Source organism: Gymnoscopelus microlampas (genome assembly GCF_963454915.1).
Source record: "Gymnoscopelus microlampas genome assembly, chromosome: 5".
NCBI lineage: Eukaryota > Metazoa > Chordata > Actinopteri > Myctophiformes > Myctophidae > Gymnoscopelus > Gymnoscopelus microlampas.
The window spans coordinates 39,504,468-39,527,036 of NC_139942.1; the positions used below are offsets into that span (position 1 = coordinate 39,504,468).

At 41.4% G+C, this 22,569-nt stretch overlaps 1 protein-coding gene across 1 annotated transcript in view; it reads left to right on the plus strand.

Annotated features, from left to right (window-relative positions):
- LOC311046051 (vertebrate ancient opsin-like) overlaps positions 1-12,663 on the plus strand; it is a gene marked incomplete at its 5' end in the record, with an annotated part of 77,777 nt that extends 65,114 nt beyond the window's left edge. Inside the window, one exon of the mRNA XM_084058154.1 lies at positions 11,650-12,663. Coding sequence (XP_083914280.1) covers positions 11,650-11,967 — 318 coding nt within the window. The 3' untranslated portion in view covers positions 11,968-12,663. The remainder of the gene's footprint in view (positions 1-11,649) is intronic.
- Positions 12,664-22,569: the final 9,906 nt, after the last annotated feature.

The following is a 22,569-nucleotide window of genomic DNA, read 5'->3' on the forward strand; positions in this document are numbered from 1 at the left end:
CGACCACAACTAACTATACCTTTCAGGGACTGTTTAGCCCACTCGTCATTGTCCTCATTGGAGACAGACAGACAGACAGAGAGAGAGAGAGAGAGGGGGCATGGGAGCGAGAGAGAGATGTCCTGTATGTCATTTTCAGTCTTCAATTCCTCCCAGCCCGTTACTATGGAAACTGTGAGTTGAGGCGAGTTGAAGACTAAAAATGCTGTACAGATACGAATATCACCTGCTGCATGTCTGTTCCAGCATGAAGCATCAAGAGGTCGGTGGATGACCAACTTGACTCAAGGGACAGAGGGGTGTAAAGGGTAGTGCATTATGGGTAATCTGCTCTTCGTTTGCTGTCATATCTCCATATTTCAACTTTTTATGTTGTTTTTTCATAAAAATGAATGCCCTTCTTCATTGTACAAACGTGTTGCACAACAGTCGCGAAAATAGCAGATCTACAAGCTTGTAGATTGGCTATTTTCGCTGTATATTTAAAGATTTTGAAAGTGAGAGTGAGTGTTTAAATCTGTCTCTTATTTTTATGAATACTGAACCAATGAAAAGGATTAAGAGCTCGTCACTAAATAATGACTACATCGGGTCCATTGTAGTCTTGCGAGCCAGACTGTTGCCTCCCACAAATGCTTCTGTCGTACGGAAGCTCTGAAACTGATCGGAAGATAAAGCGGATATGACGCCTATCAGGTCCATTGGAACAAGGGTTCTTTTTTTCTCATCTGCTGAAAAGTAACAGTTTTGGTCATACAAGGTTTGCACCGACAGTGACTCGGAACCTGTTGTGTCCACTTTTTCTATCAGACAGCCATACGGAAAAGAAAGAAAACAAATATTGCGAAATGTGTGTCAACTTATTTTAAGGTAATTATTTAAGGAAATTATAAAACATTAAAGGAGTAGTTAACCCAAAAAATGACTTATTGTCTCTGCCAGGCCGAAAGGAAAGCGGAGACTATGTTTTTTACCCTGTCTGTCCGTCCGTCCGTGTGTGTGTCCGTGTCTGTGGACAGCTAATCTCTGGCACTGTTGGCTTGATCGCAGCGAAACTGTGCACACACACTCCCTGTATACCAATTCAGTACCTCTGCCCCAAATGTTTCACATGGGCCATATAGTGCCACCAGGAGGCCGCTTTTTGCACACAAAAAATGTTGACAGTACTCCTACAGATTTGATTCAAACATCACGCAAATCGGTACACAGTATCTCTATAGTCATTAAACGAAACCGGTACAGTATTTCATATTCCATCCTGATTGTCTAGAAGTCTTTTTTTGGGTGAACTACTCCTTTAATGTTTCAATGTTTCAATTCTGCTGGAAATTCTTCAGGAATCTAATTCCTACGATGATGCCTCACCGCTAGAAGGTCCTGGGTTCAATTCCCGCCGCGGACGCTGTGGGCGTGTCTTCTCCTCTGCATCATCAGTGCCCATACCCTAGGTGGGGTTGGCAAAAGGGCCTTTCTTTGTGGAGTTTGCATGTTCTCCCCGTGTCCCCTAGGGTAGGTACCCTCACAAAAACATGCAGTAATCCTGGTCTCTATACTGCCTCCCCCAGGTCAGCCGGAGCGCCTGATGGAGGGGAAAGGAACTGGTTGGAATAACGTGTTCCTTCCCCCCTGTCAGGTGATAAGAAGCGGCCTGCTCACTCCTCATGCATTGAAGGAGGCATGAGCTCAGTCTGGGCTCTCCCTAGGCTGGCAGAGGGAGAGTAGCGCCCAGGATTACATAGGCAATTGGCACTGGGTGAAAAAAATGGCTCACAAAAATCGTGGGATAAAAACTTTTAGAAAAAAAAAGAGGAATCTAATTCCTGAAGAAGATCCAGCAGGATCGAAATGTTGAAGCAATAAACAAGTGGAGCTGAGAAATAACCAGTGAGATGGGTGAGATTGAATGTGCATGCACTATCGCCTTTAAGTAAAACATTAATGTTGCCCTGTAAACCACACGTCACGTGTAACTTCAGAGAACTACAACTTCTCACCTCCACAACTCGCCTGCATGGCTAAGGAAGAAACCGCTTGAACTTTGGGATAATTGATAAAGTTAATGGTGCATCGTTATTTCCCTTCATGACTGGGGTTTTAATTAAGAACCGCGCAAATGGATTGTGTCGGCCACAATTGCCTGATTGGTCAAGAGCCTCTCTTTTACAGCACACTCAGCGCTCCAGTGAAAAGGCATTCTGATGATCGTTACAATGACTACACATCCTATCAACAGACCTCATCAAGCCTCGAAACATTATCAGTTTCATTCTTCATCAAGATCACCATTCATTCATCATCAGGCCTTTTGCAGAACGGAGGTACTTTAGCATCGGTAATGATTCTGAAATCATAATATTAATGATAATAACAATAAAGCTATTACAAGCGCTCAAAAGGTAACAGTAGGACATGTGTGTGGCTGGTATTGCACATGCACGCTGCACAAAGTTACTGGTCAACAGCGTTGGAATATGTACTGCATTGTAGATTTTGACCACAATGTAGAAATACTCTGTTAAAAAGTGAAAGTCCTGTATTCAAAATGTTACGATACTTGGGTAAAAGTGCAAAGGTATTGGCATCAAAATATACTCAAAGTATCAAAAGTAAAAGTACTCGCAGAATGTCCCATTTCACAAGTTTTCAAAATGTGTCAAAATCTTTTGCTCTACAAGCTCACAACGTGTTGCAATGCGACACGTTGTGAGCTTGTAGAGCAAAAGATTTTTGACACAAATTCGCATTGTGTTGTGTTATAATTCAGAGACGGTCATGGGCAGATCAAAACCCAGGCCACAGTCAGAAAAGCCAGCCCCCACCCAACATACCCCTAAAATGCCATGCACGTCCCCCCTAAAACAGCATGCCCACACCCCTGGTCAGATTGGGCTTAAAATGAGCATAGTGATGTGAAATGATCTGAGGAAGGTCATGACCAGGTCAAAAGCCTATGTGTGTTTTATGCATGCCCACACTTGCGTTTTAATTTACATAGTGGTGTGTTATGATCCGGGGAAGGACATGGGCTGGTCAAAACCTACTCACATAATGCTTTGTGCCTATCTAACCCAGGCAACACCGGGTATTATTGCCATATTCTGATAAAACAAGACCAAATCTAATAAGGGCATGGCCTACTTGTTCTAAATTAGTGATGAGTGATTTGAGAACAAATGATTCAAATAGAACTCATCTTTTAAAGTGGGCAGTCCAAAAATATTTTAGCTTGCCGAAAAGAAGATATCTGCAAAGGAAACTGTTTTCTAGTCGATGCAGTTCTGCTTTGAGTGCTGAATGTTCCATTAGTTCAGACCCCGCCTATTCAATATGTAAAATTAATTTCTAACCAATGACACAGTGTTTGCATTGGTGTCATCTGTGGTGATGTTTGGCTTGTTAGACCATCTTGGGCGTGAGTTATTTTGTGAATACACAATGTAGAGCTACTTTTCCATTACCAAGTGCCCTGGCTCATTAACTTCTGTCGGTTAATGTCTGAATGAACTGTGAGCACCCAGTTCAGCAGCTGTCTGAACACATCGTGGAGCATGTTACTGAATCACTCTCACAGACGTTAATCAATCACTAGTCCAGAAGTAGTTTTGTCCAGTGTTAGATGCATTGCAAATGTACCAAACAACAATCTCATTGAGATTTTGCAGACTGCAATCATTCTGCGGAGGGAGGGAGGGAGGGAAGGATAGATGGATGGAGGGAGGGAGGGAGGGAGGGAGGGAGGGAGGGATGGATAGATTCATAGTTCACTAAGACAAAAAATTAATGAATAAGCAAATAACACCACAGTAAAAAACAAGATTCTATTTAAAAGAGACCCAATGCCCTCCGCACATGCTGGGAATGTGTGAGACAGACATAATTCTTCCTGTCGCAGTGTATGTGGGTGTTTGTGAGCTGCATCCCTAAAAGCAAGCATCGCTGATTTGATCACGCCATCAAAACAGGATGAGGCGGAAAACTTGAGCATGAAGGGAAAAAGGTCCCCAGTGAGTCTTCAAGTGGTAAACACCCCTCCACTCTGTGTTAAGGAGCCCACCAGCGGTAATTGTCTTGTGGAGTCAATGAGGTTGAAGAATTTGAATAGGCAGTTCAAACAGGCTGGCTCCCGGATGAGTTCTCCTCCTCTTGGGGCTGAGGGGCACATCTCACATTGTAAGTCACTCTGGATAAGAGCGTTTGCTGAATGCCTAAATTGTAATTGTAAATTGGCTTTCTAAGGCCTTAAATAAGTTGTAGTCTATTTCCAAAACTATTGGTTCAATGTATGCGATAAGAACTAATACCTCATTTCATCTACAGTAGTTGCTCGGTTTGTTCTCTCATACCTCATTAATGCCCGATTCTAGCTGGTCAGTAACATAAAGACACATTGCTGGAGACAAACGTTGTGGTTATAATCAAAGAAGGCAAGGATGCCATAGAGCTCCAGCTGTTTCAGTTGTTGTGGCCAATGCATTCATCTCTGACACCGCTCTCATTAAAGGGCAACACTGATTAATGCTCCGCTTTATATCCTTGGCTTGCAACTTTGTTAATCATTAGATGCTATCACATTCCTGCTCTTCAAAACTTAATGTCATGCTATTAATTAGAACCATGTAAAGTACACTTGGGAACACATACAATCAAGACATGTCCTCCCCCAGTAATCTTTCAGTTTATGATGCTGTCACATCCAACAATGATTTATCAAGTGCCTCCAATGTATTTTTATACTTGAGAAACAAAGGTCTAGAGCAATCTTTTAAGCAATCTTTATGATTATATATAGTTGCAGTAGTGGCTCAGAGTGGCTCCCCTGGCCAAGGGATAATTTCCCTTTAGGCTAGTGGTGTGGGAGATCCGAGTTCGATTCCCGGGCGCTACTTAGTCATTTATATAGGACACTGATGATTTCATAAACTAGTTTTCATACCTCAAATCAGGACATTCTAAATGGGCTAATGCCTTTAGGCAGAATGACTTGATATTTGCAGATGCTTATCTTATGTTATCATCAGTTAATGGAAAATTTGATTGGAAAATGAAACAATGCCCACATCACATCTGTTTAAATTACCCCATTGGCGTTAAACAGAGAACAGTGAATGCAGCATGTGTGTTGATAATCCCATTTCCAAGTCTACAAGGTTTTTAGTAATTTTGTCCTGAGTGGATTTAAAAGCTAGTAACACAAGGTTCATGTACTGACTGAGAGAAAATTGAATGTATTACTGTACATAGCATTCATAATGTATGTTAACATTATTAACATTATGTTTTAGGTAGTACCACAGCTCTGCCAGTAGTGAGTGAGTGAGTGAGTGAGTGAGTGAGTGAGTGAGTGAGTGAGTGTGTTGTGAGTGAGTGAGTGAGTGTGTTGTGAGTGTGTGAGTGCGTGTGCGTGTGTGTGTGTGTGTGTGTGGGGGGGGGGCTTCCAGTTTCGGACTGCAGATTAGGGCCTTTCGAGCCTGAGCCAAGCCAGCAATGTGTACTCAGTCCAATGATGACACTAGATGGTGCAGATATTATACTTATACCATGTAAGTGTGCAAATCATCTGTATTAGCTAAACATAGAGCATTCAAGAGAAGCCACAATTTATGCTGGGGAACTGAAAGTGTAAGAAAACACCTTTAAAGTGACACAATCATGATGCTTTTAATGTGCAATTCAGTTAACTGTTGATGGTTATTTTCATCAACAGAAACAACATTATTCACGATACTATCCATATTGACAGATAAAATGCACCTTTCTCTCCGTTTTGGCCTTTTCTCTGAGTTTCTACAAATCCTTATGATGTATTTGGGCGGGCAAGCATCGGCATGGCACTTCTATACTGTCTATGTCTGGCACCACCGGATTTATATATTCTCAAGTAAATATCAGTATTTGCTGTCAACACAGCAAACAAGACACAGATCTGAGGGTAGCGGCTAAAATGTTTTACATGGATTTTACACCAGACAATGAAGACAAAAACAGCCCTCGAACCTTTCAATAATCAGCTGGAATAAGTTCTGAAATATACATGTGGTGAAAATGCTTAATATGCATTTTCACCATATCACTATATTATAGTAAAAGGTAGGCTACCAAGCATTGCTTGGGTTATTGTGTGAGTTAAATACTGTAGGCACAAAGTACTTAGAGGCCAAGTCTATGATGTCGGTCAAATTAAGGTTTTGAAATGTTAATATAATTAAGTATAAAACATTTTACAACGTTGTCCATAACCTTCCCCGGATCATAACACACCGCTATGGAAAGTCTCTGATGTGTGGGTGTGCATAAAAGATAAACAGACAGACACACACAGATAACTTTATCATATAGAAATTGTGTGTTATTGTGTGCTTGTTTTTTTATCTTCCTAATTTTCCTTGACATAGTGGCTGATAACAAGTTTACTTTGCATTGAAAGAAAATCCTTATCTCACCTTGCTACCAGACAATCCAAACACGATCCAACACGGGAGCGTGAGTGAGCATAATAAGGTTTGGGGGAGGTTACCCATCACCTGAGGTAGAGAGATTAATATCAATAGCTTTCCTCATCATTATACTGTGTTTTATATTATCCTATTGTTACTAGTGATTACTACTTACTCTATACTTGATCTCTACAGTCACCTGTATCTGTGTTTCGTCTCTCTATCAAAGGAATAAATAAATGAACTGTAAACTCCATAGTTTAGCATGGCTGCGTGGCGGCTGCCATTATGAGGAGGTTTTTGAAGCACTAAGCACTGCAAAGAAGACTTTCAGAAGGTACACACATACTGTACATACATACACATGCACGCACACACACACACGTGTGCGCGCACACACACACACACACACACACACACACACACACACACACACACACACACACACACACACACACACACACACACACACACACACACACACACACACACACACACACACACACACACACACACACACACACACACACACAGAGCTCAGCTGTCGCTGAATCTATGCGGAAAGCCCGAAGGGGAAATGGATGATTGTCATTCTATTTACATAATCCCTACGTGGGTGTCATTCTTTTTTCAGGTAAATCTCAAGACATATTAATTTTCATATTTTGTTCCCCTGGTCTGTAGACACTTCACAACATGAAGTCTATTGAATCAAATTAAGTTGCTTAAGTGTCACGTGAATATGCAGGCTGACCGCTGATGCCTGTAAGAGAAATTCTTCTTTTTCAAATACTTGCCAATCAATATCCTTGAGGCCTTCAATTTGCCATCATTTAAGAGCTCAATTAAAACTTTATTTGGGGATTCTTGATCCGGCTTTGCAGGTCTGATATAAAGCCACTGAGTAGATCATTAAATGTGCCTACAGTGTATTTTGCAATTGAGCTCAACTGATCTGGATTTTCATACACCTTAGTCTTTTCACGTTAATGAGTAGACTAAAACGCAGCTCCATCCAATGAGGAGTACCGGTAGTTCACCCAGTAGTTGTTTTTGTCACATTCCTAAGCCAATAACTTTCAGAGTCTCCTACCGGAGACATTAGCATCTTTCCGCCAGTAATCAAATATTGGTTTATAAATGCAACAAAAACTAAACTTTTTGGGTTTGTTACGCGTGTGTTACGAAGGCTCCCCTTATACAGGAGCCTTCCCTAATATCAATATATGGATGATAAATGAAACGGCTATGCTCTAGGGCCGTCCTTATATAGCAGGGATGTCAAACTCATTTTAGCTCAGGGGCCACATGGAGGAGGGCCAGAGGGCCAGAGGGCCGGACCGGTACCGGACCGTTACCGGACCGGTAAAATCATGGCATAATAACTAATAATAACAATAACAACAACTTCAGATAGTTTTCTTTGTTTACTTTACTTAGTCTTAGTTAGTACAAGCACATTCTGAAAATGTAAACTTCACAAATAGGGATGGCCAAATGGAGACATTTTATTAACCGTTTACCTACCGTTAGGCCTTACCGATTAATTAATCGATAACCGTTAAGTGTTTTTTTTTTTTAGTGCCAAAATACATTTTATTTCAAAGGGCCAAGTCTACACAATTTGTTTTGTGTCTCCAGCAGAGTTTCTAGTGTCTCTATCTCTCTCTGGTAGAGGTTGCACATGAACTCTGCAGCCGCACTGAGGCGCTCCAACACAAACAATACCAATACAAAGACGAGGAAGAAGAAGAGGAAAGTGGAAGTTACGTGTGGTTGCAGGCGTAGACTTGGCCAAAAAACAATTAAAACATTTTTGGAACTAAAAAAAAAAAAAAAAAAAAAATTTTTTTTTTTTTTTTTTTTTTTTTAGTGTTTTGCAAAATCATCTCGCGGGCCGGATTAAACTAGTTAGCGGGCCTGATCCGGCCCGCGGGCCGTATGTTTGACATCCCTGTTATATAGCGAGTACATCCTGTTGCTATATAAGGCTCAACGAGTCAACGCCGGATAAGCCTAGATAAGAGATATTTCAGTTATTAGTAACTAATAAGTGTAACTAACAAAGAAAGAGTAAAAGGCCTTACTAACCATTTACCCAACCTTCTGACTCGACTACCAGCCTTGATTACTCGAGCCCCCATAGGACTGGGTACCGTTCTGACCGACGGCGCTCAGGGCAACCTGTTACCAGCTATCCACCCATACAAACAGTCCTACAGACTCGTTCGATACGAACAGTCCTATAAACTAGTTAATCTTAACAGCGTGTGTCTTATGTGAACTCATCGTATGGAGCTGTGCTTTAGTCTCAGAAATGTGTGTAATTGATAGAAAATAAGTCATTTTTTGGGTGAACTCCTACTCCTGCCTAAAAAAATACCAAAACTATGTATTCCTTTACAGGCCGATGAGATGTCAGTGTTTCGGGGAAGTTGAGTATCATTGAACAGTACAGTCCATAGTCAGGCGGCGGTGGAGAGCTGAACTCTGCCGGCCACCCTTTAAAAAATGGATGAATGCCTTATTGTTTGAGATGATATCTGACATTTGACCTCACACTGTCAATTCCAGTGGGCAGGAGAACATCTCTCCCTCTCTCCCGGAAGCATCCCCTAAACTCGATCTGACCGGTCTGAGTAGACCCTGCCGGAAACAGTGCTAACCCCTCTCTCCATACACACAGGCGGTTCGCACCTCTTTCCATCCCTCTGTCATGCTCTATCCATTTATCTGTCACTCTTCTCACCTTTATGCTGACCTCAGTCTCCATTCCTCTGTGCTCCTGCTGACTCTATCCTCCGTCTCTCTCTCTCTCTAGCTCTCTCGTTACAATTCCTCCCATCCCTCTCACTCTCTCCATCGTGTTCCCCACCTTCCTCCCTCTATCACTCTTCCATCTCCGTCTTTGTCTCTGTCACTCACTGTCTTTTTTTTGGGTCTCTCTGCCTCTTTCTCACATCTTTCTGTACTCTCTACTCTCCCACAACGTCTCTCTTTTTCTTTTTCTCTCTCCGTCTGTCTTTCCCCCCTGTCTCATCCATCTTTTCAATGGTGCCTTCTACCTACTGTGGATCTTGTCGTTTTTAGACAGCTGAGTAAGGTCGGGGGGGGGGGGGGGTACACCAAGCCCCAACAAACAGGAAGTGGTACTGGGCAATCAGTGCTTCTCTTTCCTCCCGCTAACCTTGACACCTGGATGACCAAACGCTGATATATCCTGACAAGGTGTGTGTGTGTGTGTGTGTGTGTGTGTGTGTGTGTGTGTGTGTGTGTGTGTGTGTGTGTGTGTGTGTGTGTGTGTGCGTGTGCGTGTGTGCGTGTGTGCACGCTTTATGACTACACCGACAGCAGAAAAAGTGGATGTCACCTGTGGCGCCTCTCGCCAACTCCCCATAACTACCCCTTCTTATGTGTTATGTGATCCTACCATCAATCAATCAATCAATCAATTACTTTGTCTTGCTTACCTGTTCTCTCATCAGCTTTGTTCAATGTTGAGTTTACGTTATCAATGTCAATCCTAAGTATGTGTCTGACGTGCAATATCTCCGCTCAGACGAGACAGAGATGGTGAAAAATGACTTGGGGGTCATCGGTGTCATGTGTCCCCTGAGAAAATGTAGTAGACTATAAGTATACATGAAACTCCTGAAGTATACTAAGTACACTACGTTTACTCAAGAGAGACGACTGCAGTGACAGCAATTTGGGAGTCAGGGCTGAAGAAGACACACCAAACTACAATCTGTCTGTGTGCGTGTGTGTGTGCATGCGCATGTGCGTGTATGCATGTTTTTGCCTCCATGTGTGCATCCGTGCACTCAGAATTCAAACCAAGAGCCAATAGTGCCTCCAGCGCATTGTTATGCTTTCAACCTGCTCCTGACGTCTTCAATTATTCAGCGTCTTGCCTTTCTGTCTGTCAGTGAGATTAGGAACCCTGGACTTTGAGCTGGGGATATCTCAGGAACCTTGGGAGTTTGGTGTTTGGTGCGAAGCAAGATGATCTTCTGTGCAAGAGCGGAAACCAGGGATATGTCTGTAGAAGAGCAGGACATTATGCAGGGGTCCATTGACTATTCACTCTGACCAGTGTACTTGATTCAAATGTGTTTGTTTTGCCCTTCCAACGCAGCTTCCCTGTACCTTCATTTATGTTTTTTCTGGTGTTATGTGACACAACGCTGTACTGTTGTAGCTGTCTGAAACAAAGTGTTGACTATGATTGCTTATTTGTGGGGTAAAGAATATTCAGCAAAGAGTCTAAGCTTGAATAAGAAAACATGCAAAATAAAGAAAATATTATTTGCCTGCATGGTAACACTTTCTAATATCCTGGGGCACTTTGATCAAGGCTTTTAGATCTGGCCAGACTTGTCTTCGTGAGCTGCCCTTGAGACATAAACAATGGCATTAACAGAATATTTAAACTGTGTGTATAAAGTAGATAATGCCAGTGATCTTTAATGTATTAGATAGATAGATAGATAGATACAGTAGATAGATAGATAGATAGATAGATAGATAGATAGATAGATAGATAGATAGATAGATAGATAGATAGATAGATAGATAGATAGATAGATAGATAGATAGATAGATAGATTTTACTAGACAACACTCTTGTAAATTTAACAATTTTGTGATTGAGAAATCTAATTAGTTGAACACTAAATACCATTTGGGAAATGTACAAATAATGAGCAGCTCTCAGTGCATTGTTGCTCGTGAAAAGGCTAGCTACATGATGACCCCAACAATGGAGCAGCGCAGTGGGATCGAGAGACAGAGACAAAGGGAAGGAGAGACTGAAAGGGACAGAGGAGGGATGGAGTCTAATCAGTCCTAATTATTTATAATTATCTCCAGGGCTTCACTATACAAAGGGGGGGGGGGGTCTTACGGCAGATTAATTTCTCTTTTCCTTTGTGAGATAGGGCTAAATGTGAATGAGCAACTGTACAGGTGACATTAGATTACACTGTTCAAACTCAAACTGCAGCAGCCCTCATTTTATCCAGATCTTTTACTTCTTTGTCTTTTCCCTATATGCTGTCTTCCATGACATCAATTGTGTCTGATTTTGTGTGTGTGTGTGTGTGTGTGTGTGTGTGTGTGTGTGTGTGTGTGTGTGTGTGTGTGTGTGTGTGTGCAAATGTGTGCACGTGTCGTCTGCGCACGCGTGTGAACGTACGGATGCTGGTCACAGTTCTACAGGTGTTTCTGGGCGCTGTGGCAGTGCAAGACGCCCCAACGTGGCTCCAGCATAAGGAGCTCGTCCAAGATCGCGACCAAGGTCTTCAGGAACCGAACCAATGACCACAACCTCCCTTTCATGGTGGCCACCTTGGACCAACAGCCGGCTGTCCTGGCCCAAGAACCAGCCTGTCCTGGCCCCGAACCGGCCACTGCCGAATGGCCAAAGCCGGACACTCCCGTAGAGGAACCGTCAGTCGATGCTGCCGAGAGCCCGTCAGAACCTGTCAAACCCGCAGTGGTCTCACTGGTGGCCTACTATAATGGCTGATGACGGGCTGAGGTCCGGCCCACTAACAAGAGAAGATAAGAGAACAGAGGTGGTGTTGTTGAGGCCATGAAGGAAACATCCTGGATGGATTGAATGCCTCTGTTGCATCAGTTATGCGCCTGCAAATGGAGAGAGGTTGATGGACAGGAAATAAGAGTGCATCTTGGATTGGCCCTGCAAAGTCTGAAAAAGCAGACATGGGGGGAAGGGGGATAAATCTGCAGAAGCTGGCAGACTTTAAGTGTGTCTTTCTGGAGAGGATGATTGTAAATCTGTCTGGATAGAAATGAGCTTGTACAGAACATTCTCCTCACCGTCATTTCAAAGAATGTATTGTTTGTCACATACTATGATTAGAAGATACTGCTAGAAGAGAATGTGTGAAATGGTCATGTATAAGGAAAGAAAAAAAAAAACACGGCCTGATATTGTTTAGTGCAGTTCAAATGTTTTATTCCTGCGAATTGGGGGGAATTTCCTCCAGCGGGCAGCCCCCGGAGTCTCGCAGTAAGAGGCATGTGTGAGTACATTTTTCTATTGATCTATTATTGATTCTAGATCCCAACTTTTTCCCCCCTCGAGTTGCCAGCACAATAAATACCAAAATGAAGAGCTCAGCACAAGGATGGGAATGTAAACAAAGAAATATTGATCCCTCTTGCATTGTTAGCATGTATACAATTCCTTTGAAAGAAAAAAAAAGAAAAAGATTTTTATGTAAATATTTATATTATGCAAAGAAGAGGGGGGGGGGGGGAAATGACCGTAGCTGCTTGTAAATTTAATATTTCTGAATGGTTACTATCAGGCCATAGAAATAATTGCATGTGCAATGAATGTTTGGCTCTTCTCACTGAATGTGAACTAAAAAGTGCAATGTTTAAATGGATAGGGGGTGATGAAAAGCGCTACTCTTTGAAAAGTGTTTAACTTTTTTAAGTTGAGAGATAAGTAGAGAATGTAGGAAGTTCTTAAATATCTAAATTCAGCCTGGGCACATTGTGTCTGAAGCAATAGAAACAACACATTCCGCAAGTTACACAGTCCCCTGAAGCCATTCAAAGATACAGTGCCTTGCTCACTGGCACTTATGGGCAGCAGTGTGAATGGAAAGCTGTGGGTGGCCGAAAACCTTAACCTTATGCCAAACTATCAAATATTAATCACTTGCCCTGCTTTTGCATTTGCTGGCCAGTGATGATGTTCAAAGCAGCTCACTTCAAGTGAAAGGCACGCTCAACTCAAAGGGCAGTCTTGAGGTTACACTGGGTGCAGATTCTTCACAATATACACACAGAAAGAAACATCAGCACTCTCTGAAGAAGTTTAGGAGACTTTGATAATTATTAAAGACTCCTAAATGTCTCCAGAGAGTGGGGATGTTTCTTTCACAGCGATGATGTTCCCCACTGGAAGACAATGTGTGTCATTGTAAAGAATCACATCAAGTGTGAAGGACATGCACAGTCACATTTGAACTCTGAAGAATGTAACAGAAACATCTAATCGTGTAAATCAGGGGTCTTCAACAGGGGTCCGGGACCCCTAGGGGGTCCTCAGAGTTACTACAGGGGGGACGCCAAATCTTTGTGTGATTGGATATTTTTTACATTAACCACTTGAACCCTAGCATCCCTTTTCTGAGGAGAACTATAGCCCAAAAACTACTCGCGCTGCAAGGCGTTGTGAGCTTCTAGATCGGCTATTTCCGGCAAAGAGGTTTGGTGTAGAGTATTGACAGTTTAAGTGGTTAAATGTCACACATTAACATGAATCCAACATACACTGATGATAGTGCTGTTAAAACAAGTCTATGAAGCCAACTATGAAATCTATGAAAAACTGCAACAAAATGTTATACAATATGTAGTGGGGGGTCCCTGTTTCATCGGTCTCTCCGCTAAGGGGTCCTTGCCCTGAAAAACGTTGAAGACCCCTGGTGTAGATCTTGGGATCCACATGTGAACAGTGTGGCTCCAATGTGGATCTCGGACTTCACGTTGTCGTGACATCAGTCATCTATGACGTCAATCTTCATCATAACTACAGTATATGACGTATGACTCCAATTTTGGGTAAGGTTTCAGCCCTGTCAGAGCCCCATCGACTTCCATTTTAAAATTAAAGTAAAATATTTATATTTATATATATATATATTTATTAGGAGGGAACACTGCACACTGCCTTCTGGCAGTGTGCACAAGATTTACAATTTAGGCATTTAGCAGACGCACTTAATCCAGACCGATTTACGGTAAGCAAGGAAAACACGAGGTAATACATCAAATGCATAGACATAGTAATCTAGGATCATAGGTAAATCAAGAACCTATCATCAGTCTAAACCGTATAATATCAAACAAATCTATAATCTGTCCATTGCAAGTATAGGATGCCAGGTCTACAAATGAAATGACCTGGCATCTGTCTACATAACATGCTATCTAAATGACATTTTAGCCTTTGCATAAGCCTGCAAGGTCGTCAAGGCTAGGGCAAGAAATGTGGCGCTGACCGGTCCAGCGGTTTGCGAGATTAGCTCCATTCACACAGACACATACACACAGACACACACACCTGACGACTCTGCCTCCTACAGTGCCACACCGTAAAATGTTTTACACTCTCAGAGTTCAATTAACACTGAGACACCTCCTTCAAGCACAATTCAATAAAGCTGGCTGTCAAAATAAAATTTTGTACTTTCAGACACTTTATTTATAGAAAAGGAGATATAGAGGGAAACGGCGTAAAAGATTGTCCAACAGCACAGAGACGGTAATGAAAATATTTTCAACCACCAGTCTACTATGTCTGACATTATATTGCACATACTGTATATCTGATTACTTGAAAACCTGATGCTGTAAAAAGGCTAAAATGTGTAACATTCAAAATTTAACATTTCAATTCGTTTTTAGCTGAGGAAGTTAACAAGCAGATTGTTGTATTGTTTACAGTGTTGTTTGCATCTTGTTGAATTTTGAGAACATAATTTGATATGCTCTATGTTCTGCTTGCTACACAGTACTTGTAGGGCTTCTAAAGGCATTCGATCAATGCTTTATTAATCGTAAAAAGGTGTTATTGTTGTGATATTTATATTGCCTAATCCTCTGGATTACGGTGTGTATATTTCTTTGTGTTTTATTCCTGGCACATGAACTGTTTATGATATTCTGTCAAGACATTTTCTATTCCATTGTGCAGAAGTTGATGCCAAAATGCATGGGATATTCATACCTTTTGAGAGTTGTTTTCAGTAACGTTTTTAGTTGTGTCAGACAATGTGTTAACATCAATAATGTTTTTGTTCGGGGGGTTGATATTCTATTCAAAATTCAACATTGAGTGTCCCTTATTTGAGGATATGTTGACAAGAGTGGCATACTGTAGAATTGACCATTGCCAAGGATTGAACATGCACATCCAAACCCAATTTAGGCATGGCGCTGAGCAGAAAACACAATTTCTTACAGAAGGAAGAAGACAGCTCGCACACAATTGGGCTCCAGTTGAAACGTGATCGTGTATCGTATCCACAAGTGGACTGGACTTTCATATTACGGGATGGGTCTCCCTCATAGACGTATTTATTTACCCCCCCCCCCCCCCCAAAGAAGCTACGTCTCTTTTGATGAAAATAAAACAATGAAACCAATGATATCACATGAGATCCTTGCTGTGTCCTTATGTCCTCACAGTGGGCCTAACTGGCTGTTTCAGAAAGCTCCCAAGAGATAATGAAATAAGTGCTGGTAATGTAATGAGCTTACATTCTGAAATGGGACCAACATGGTTTTAAACTACAACAAATGGCCAACTTTGAATGCTGGTCACAAGATTTTTTTTTTATTATTGTATTTTTATTTATTTATTTTTGTATTGGAAACCCTCAATTCAATTTTATGTGATTCTTGGAAATGTCTGCGTGGCCTGGAGACTTCACCTGTTTGTCTGTTGGCCACAACATCCCATCATTCCAGATTTAAAACTGGCTCATGCCCTGTGACATGTTATTTCCCTCTCTAGACTTTTGCTCTTGTCCTTTTCCATTATACACTTTCCAATAAAAGCAGAAATGCCGTAAAATGACATTTTCTGATATTTATTGTAGATCATCTTTTTTAGTGAGAGTCTTTTTTTCTTTTTTTTTTAAGGAAAAGGGGGGCCTAATATGACTCTGGGGGAAGTTTAGGGTTTAAGTAGAATGATTTATGTTGGTCTTCCTCTCTATGCCAAGAATCAAAGGTCTTTGGTAAGTCCAGTAATCCGTGTATCTTGCGTTCAGATATCCGATCGGAAATCCAAAATAGAAAATTGGCAGTGAATTTTCTATGCAAGATACACGGATTGTCTAGTGACTTGCTAGTTACACTTCATACTAACTTTTCCCTTTTTAATATATTGTTTTAGAATGTTAATCGCCCTAATCCCTAATTTTATAACTCCTATGTTAGGCATGGTGAAATGATGGTAAGAGCATATTTCTCTACAGTCATAGACGTGGAGGATTAAACCAGGGGTCTTCAGCAGGGGGTCCTCAGAGTTACTAGGGGGCCGCCAAATCTTTGTGTGATAGGATTCTTTTTTTTACATTAACCACTTGAACCCTAGCATCCATATTCCGAGTACTTTAGCCAAAAATAGCAGCTCTATAGCAGCTCACAACGCCTCGCAGTGCGAGGCGTTGTGATTTGTGTTTGTAGATTGGCTATTTCCGGCAAAGAGGTTTGGTGTAGAGGAAAAAAGAGCAGACTAAGTACAGAGTGAAAGGTCAAGTTGAGTAAGTATTGACAGTTTTATGTGGTTAAATGTCTTAACATGAATCCAACATACACTGATGACAGTGCTGTCAAACTCGTCTATGACTATGACGCTATCTATGAAATCTATGAAAAAGTGTAATCTGCAACAGAATTGCAACAGAATTGCAGAAATTAGAATGTACAATATGTAGTGGGGGTCCCTGCTTCATCTCTCTCTCTCTATCTCTCTCTCTAGGGGGTCCTTGGCCTGAAAAACGTTGAATACCCCTGTATTAAACATTATGAAATACATTCGCAAACTCACATCCACTCGCTAAGCACAAGCAAACGACTGCGTGTTGTTTGGGCAACTGAACAGTTCTCCTGGATGAGTTTCAGACAAACTTGCATGAGGGAGCCTCGAAAGTTATCGTTTACCCACTTATTTTCAAAACCAGGGAATAAAAAAATGGTTTTAAATTATTAAAAATGCTATTACACCATCATTTCAGGATTGACTATATTTCGACTTTTCATTAAACTTTTCAGTTTTTCAGTGAGACCTTGCCCCGCTGCAAAGGAAGAGAAGATTCTTCTTATCACATTCAGTACAGCATACAGCACCACTTCAAAAACCAGCACAGCAGTGATAACATGGCTGCCACCCAATCACACAATTCAAGAAGCACAGGGCAGTGGGAGTGAAGTGTATGAAGAAATGTGACATTAGAGTGCAAAGCACATAATCACATCTGCAGTACAACTACAATTTCACCAAAGTTAAAAAACTTAAAGGACCATACCGTCCTGCTACCGTCCTGCTACCGTCATTAATACATGTCTTTGTATGTTGTCAACATCAGCCACATAGTTTACATAAACCTCCACGATGTTTCCCAAAATTGCTTTATCTTTTAGATATTGTGTTTATATTTTGGCCTTATTCACTAAATGTAGTAACTTTAAACTCAGTTTGTCCACACCATTTAAACATGAATAGAAGAGAATGATGTATGCTGAGTTCTACTCAAGTATATAAGGAGTGGTACTTTGTGCCAGGGATTTACACCAGATTTACATTGTTAAAATGTTATAAAAATGATTTTTCTTCAAGCTTTTTCAAATTCTAAAATGCATCACGGTGCTATAGGGGTTGTGAGCTTGTTGCATAAAATAGGGTTAAACTGGCTAATATTGTGGCTAAACAGATTTTGATGGAGTCATGGACCCCTTAGACCCCATTGAGAACCATGGTTTACATTGCATGCTTGCTTGCTTGGTGCATACAGGGTGCAATCTCTGCTAATGGCTATTAAAGTCCAAATTAAACTGGTATATCCGTTAAAGCCATAAAATAGCCAACCAGAGGTAGGTAGGTACTTTATTCATCCCAGAGGCAAAATTAAGGTGTTACAGCAGCTCTCATTGAGACATTAATAAAACACATAATAAAAAAAAAAACATATAAAATAGGCATCTTAACATAGTCAACAAAAATTAAAAACCACAGACCAGAACGTAAGAGTCCGATGGCTTGCAGTCTTATTGCTGCAGCCAGAAAAGATCTCCTATAGCGCTCCTAATAGGCGCTGGGGGCTGGACTTAAAAAAAATAATATATGTTTTTTTTTTTCATTTAGAAAACATATATACGTCTCATTTATAGCTTCTATTATGTCCACATATATGGCTATACAGTATGTACATAATATGTAGAGTCATATATGCAGGCGGCCAATTCCGAGTATGTCACATATATATGTGCAAATATGAGGCAAAAATCGCCTATGGCGCTCCTTCTCGCAACTTGGGTGTAACAGTCTGTTGCTAAAGGAGCGTTTCTGCCCTGCCACAGTGCCATCCATGATGGCCAGGAGTTTAGTCTTCATCCTGCTTTTCGCCACCTCCTCCACAGTGTGTCCAAGGTGGTACCGAGGACAGAACCAGCTTTCTTGATAAGCCTATTCAGCCTCCTAGCTGCTGTCGCCTTCCTTGATACACCCCCCACCCCACGACATACAGCACTGCAGCCACCACTGATCATGTTCAGCAGAGTCCCACACACACACAAAAGGAGCTGAGCCTCCTCAGGAAGTAAAGCTGTCTCTGGCCCTTCTGGACATCTGTGTCTTCAGTATGCTACATGCATTCAGCTTTCATTACATAATGTATGTGCTGTATTTGATACATACTGAAATATTTTCATTTTATTATGGCAGCAATGTAATATCAAGCAATGCACAATAGTCCATGTGCCAGTCTGTTGTTTTGTAGGAAATATATTATTATTATTACTAAGAGTTATATAACAAAACCCTGCCCTGTGGCCCAATATAACCTCACTGGATAACAAGGCCTTTCTCACAAGCACAAAAACGAATCCGTAAACCTCCCCGCATAGGACATTTTATGGACTGATCGGGGTCCCGGTAATGGGCCTTTTAGTTTGATCAAATCAGTTCCCGGCACCGTTCTTCTCAGATCCGTATCATCTTGAGGAATTTTCTTGTTTGTTATTCGCGCGTCGCTCGGTCCTTGGACTCCACTATTTGTATTGGAACCCCCTGGTGAGTAGAGATAAGAAGCGCCCTTGATAATTGAAAACGGAGCGGTGAGAATGCATTGTAGCGTTGGGACTGCGTTATAGCTGCAGGCCTGGGCTAGTGTCTGATTAACCCAGCTGAATGGCCTTATGACAGGCCACCCCGTCCCGTCCCACCCTCCATCATAGATGGAGCAGGGATGAATGGAATCTCATATGACCCCTTTTGTCACCATCCCACTCACCTCTGGGCACACATAAGAGCCAGTCAGTTGTTTTGATAAATAGCTGCCCAGCAAGGGGGCTGGGTCATAATTGATCTTCTCCTTTCTGTCTTTCTTTCTCTCTCTCTCTCACTCACAATCTCCTATCTCTGTCCCTGACTTTTAGAAAGTCAAGAGACCGTGGAGAGGAAAACAGATATAATTGCAATGTTATCATGCCCTTTAATATCCCCTAAACAGCAGTGCACTAAGCTTGTTAAACTTGAACTAATACTCTTTACTACAATGACTAACCTTATTAACCTTAGTAAGGTGTGTGTTTCTTTCGAGTACTCCTGTCTCTGAGGCTTTCACACCGATATGTCCTTCACATTCACCACAACCTAATACAGAAGATAGAGAAATCAGCAGGCATGGCTACCGATCTTGAACAGAATAAAAGGAAAGCATGCCAGGGATACTATAGGAGGTGAGTGTCACCACATGGAAACTATAGAGGCTTCACTCAAACTATTCAAGGAAAAATGTCCATTCCCCTGACACTGACTCACGTTATAAGAAACAATTCACTGGGGCGAGCACAGTGTATGTTTTAGCAATGATAGCCTCGATCTCCAGGCTTTTATTTTCCTTCGCGTTTTGCTCAAAAAGAAAGCCTGGACCAAGCTGTTGACATTTCTGGCATAGGAAGTGGGAGTCGACCTTTCATTTCCCCAACCAACCAGAGTGCAGTGGGCGTCGCTCCAAATGTTTTGACATCAGGGCTCTCAATGGCCCCTCTAGACCAGATATCAGACGCGCTGGGGCAGGCTAGAGCAATGGGGACTCTAACACCCTATGCATGAATTGAAGTCTATTTCAAAGACCCTTTTAGTTTACCACTACATTTATAACTAGAAAAAGTGCTCCTCCTAATGGCATTTGTTCCTCAGCCTTTTGCGGCAATCGGACGCTGCGTTCATGATTTGAGGCATTTTGGTGAAAGCGAACCACTCCTGCAAACATTAGATGCCAATCTTAGCCAATCGGGATGGAATATGAAAAATCGGACAGATCCGTCTTGATCACACGACTATAGAGATCATGTGTACCGATTTGCATGATGTTTGGACAAAATCTTTGGGAGTAATAAAAAAAAAGCTTCTGGTGGCGCTATAACAGGCAGAACGGACACATTTGGGCCAGAGGTTCTTCTGTGGCATCCGGCTAATGTGCAGTTTCATGTTGAGGCCAATGGAACCGGAGATTAGCTGTTTACGGACGGACGGACAGAGGGAGACAACTATAGCTATAACTATATCGGCCTGGCGGAGACAACTATTATAGCTAGTGTTATTTCTTAGTCAATAAAACAGTCTATTAACCAACCAGCACAGTGGCCTTGTGGTTAGACTGTGATTGGGACATTAGGGGTTCAATCCCTGGCCGAGTCATATCAAAAACGATAATAACGATGTGTGTATTTCTTTCCTAAACTATAGGGAAATGATTCAAATTCTAACATCTAGAACGGAGTAAACTGTGTTAGATAATGAATGAGCAGCCTCACATGAGCAGTCAAGCGCAACATTCTCTTGCTTTAAAAAAAAAACAAAAAACATTTGACTTATAGGAAAAACAAACTCTGCTAGTTTTAAAGCAGGGGAGGCAAGTTCTAAAATCTGGGTTCGTCTGGATGACATACAGTATAGCAGGGAAACAAATTTAGTCTAGTCTAGTCCTGAAAAAAAGTTTTTTTTCTCCCTGGTATATCACAAACGATAGCTACAGATTGCCTAGGGAAGCTATGCCGTTATTATGCCCTGTCTTGTGTGGTTGTTGTGAGACCACCAAGAGACACCAATCTGTTGTGACACCATTCTTATTTTCATCAGATTTGCTAGACTAAAAGAAAAACATACTGAAACATAGTCCTGTAAACAGATTTATTTTAGTTCAGAAATTGTACCTTCGTGGGAAAAGAGGACTCCTGCACTTTTCTCTTGTTTCTCAGAAAAACATAAATTCCTGTCAAATATACAGTACTGTTACTGAACCGTCTAGGATGCTGAATAACCACTGGCTCTTTGTATATCTAGTACACTTTCAATGCAAATGAGGTTTCTTGTGCACGTATGCCTTCTTTGAAACTGCCAAATTAGGCCATTCTGAATGAGGGATGGTGTCACACATGAAAATAATAGGCGAACATTACATTCCGCAAAAAAATAGGCAGACATTTGCCATTTGTTAAATTAGTTTTCGTTGTCCGTACATCTCTCTTCCTTTTAGCTTGGTCTCTCTCCTGTCTGTCTGTCTGTCTGTCTGTCTGTCTGTCTGTCTCTCCCTCTCTCAATCTCAAAAACAACACGCACACACACACTTTTTCACCACCTCATTTTAAGTGTGACCTGTCTGTTTCAAATGGGTTTTGTTGCTGCTTTGATGTATTTGTTTCTTTACTTGTTTGTTTTAGTTTCTTTAGTTTCTTTTAGTTTCAAATCAATTCTCTGATTATTTTGGAAATATATATTTCATGAGTGATAAAGTTGTTTGTCAAATTTGTTTTGGCGTTAGTAAATAAAAACACTTTTTTTAAATCTCTGCTTTGATGTGCCTCGGGCACAAATATTTTTTTAACCCATTAAAACAGGGAAACCATCTGTGTAATTTTAGATTTCTTTGGCTATTCAAAAATAGCAGATATACAAGCTCATAGCACGTCACTTAGCGCCACGTATGAGCTTGTAGATCTGCTATTTTTAACATTTTTTTACTCAAATCTTTGCCTCTGGGGATCCCTGGAACAAAATATTTTGAGATGGGGGTCCGCGGCCAAATACATACAGTATAATTTTGGGGGGGGTCCTTGACATGAAAAAGTTTGAGAACCACTGATATAGCAACATAATTTGACCAGAAAACAGTTTGGATTTAGAAGACATTTGTAGAATCGGCCTCAGGTGTCTTAATGGGTTAAAACCACAGCTTTACGTCACTGGAGAAAACGGGAGAATGGACTAGAAGAAAAAAGAGCAAACAAAACAAGAAAAATGAAATACACAGACAAACCTCAGTGTGTGTGAGTGTGAGTGTGAGTGTGAGTGTGT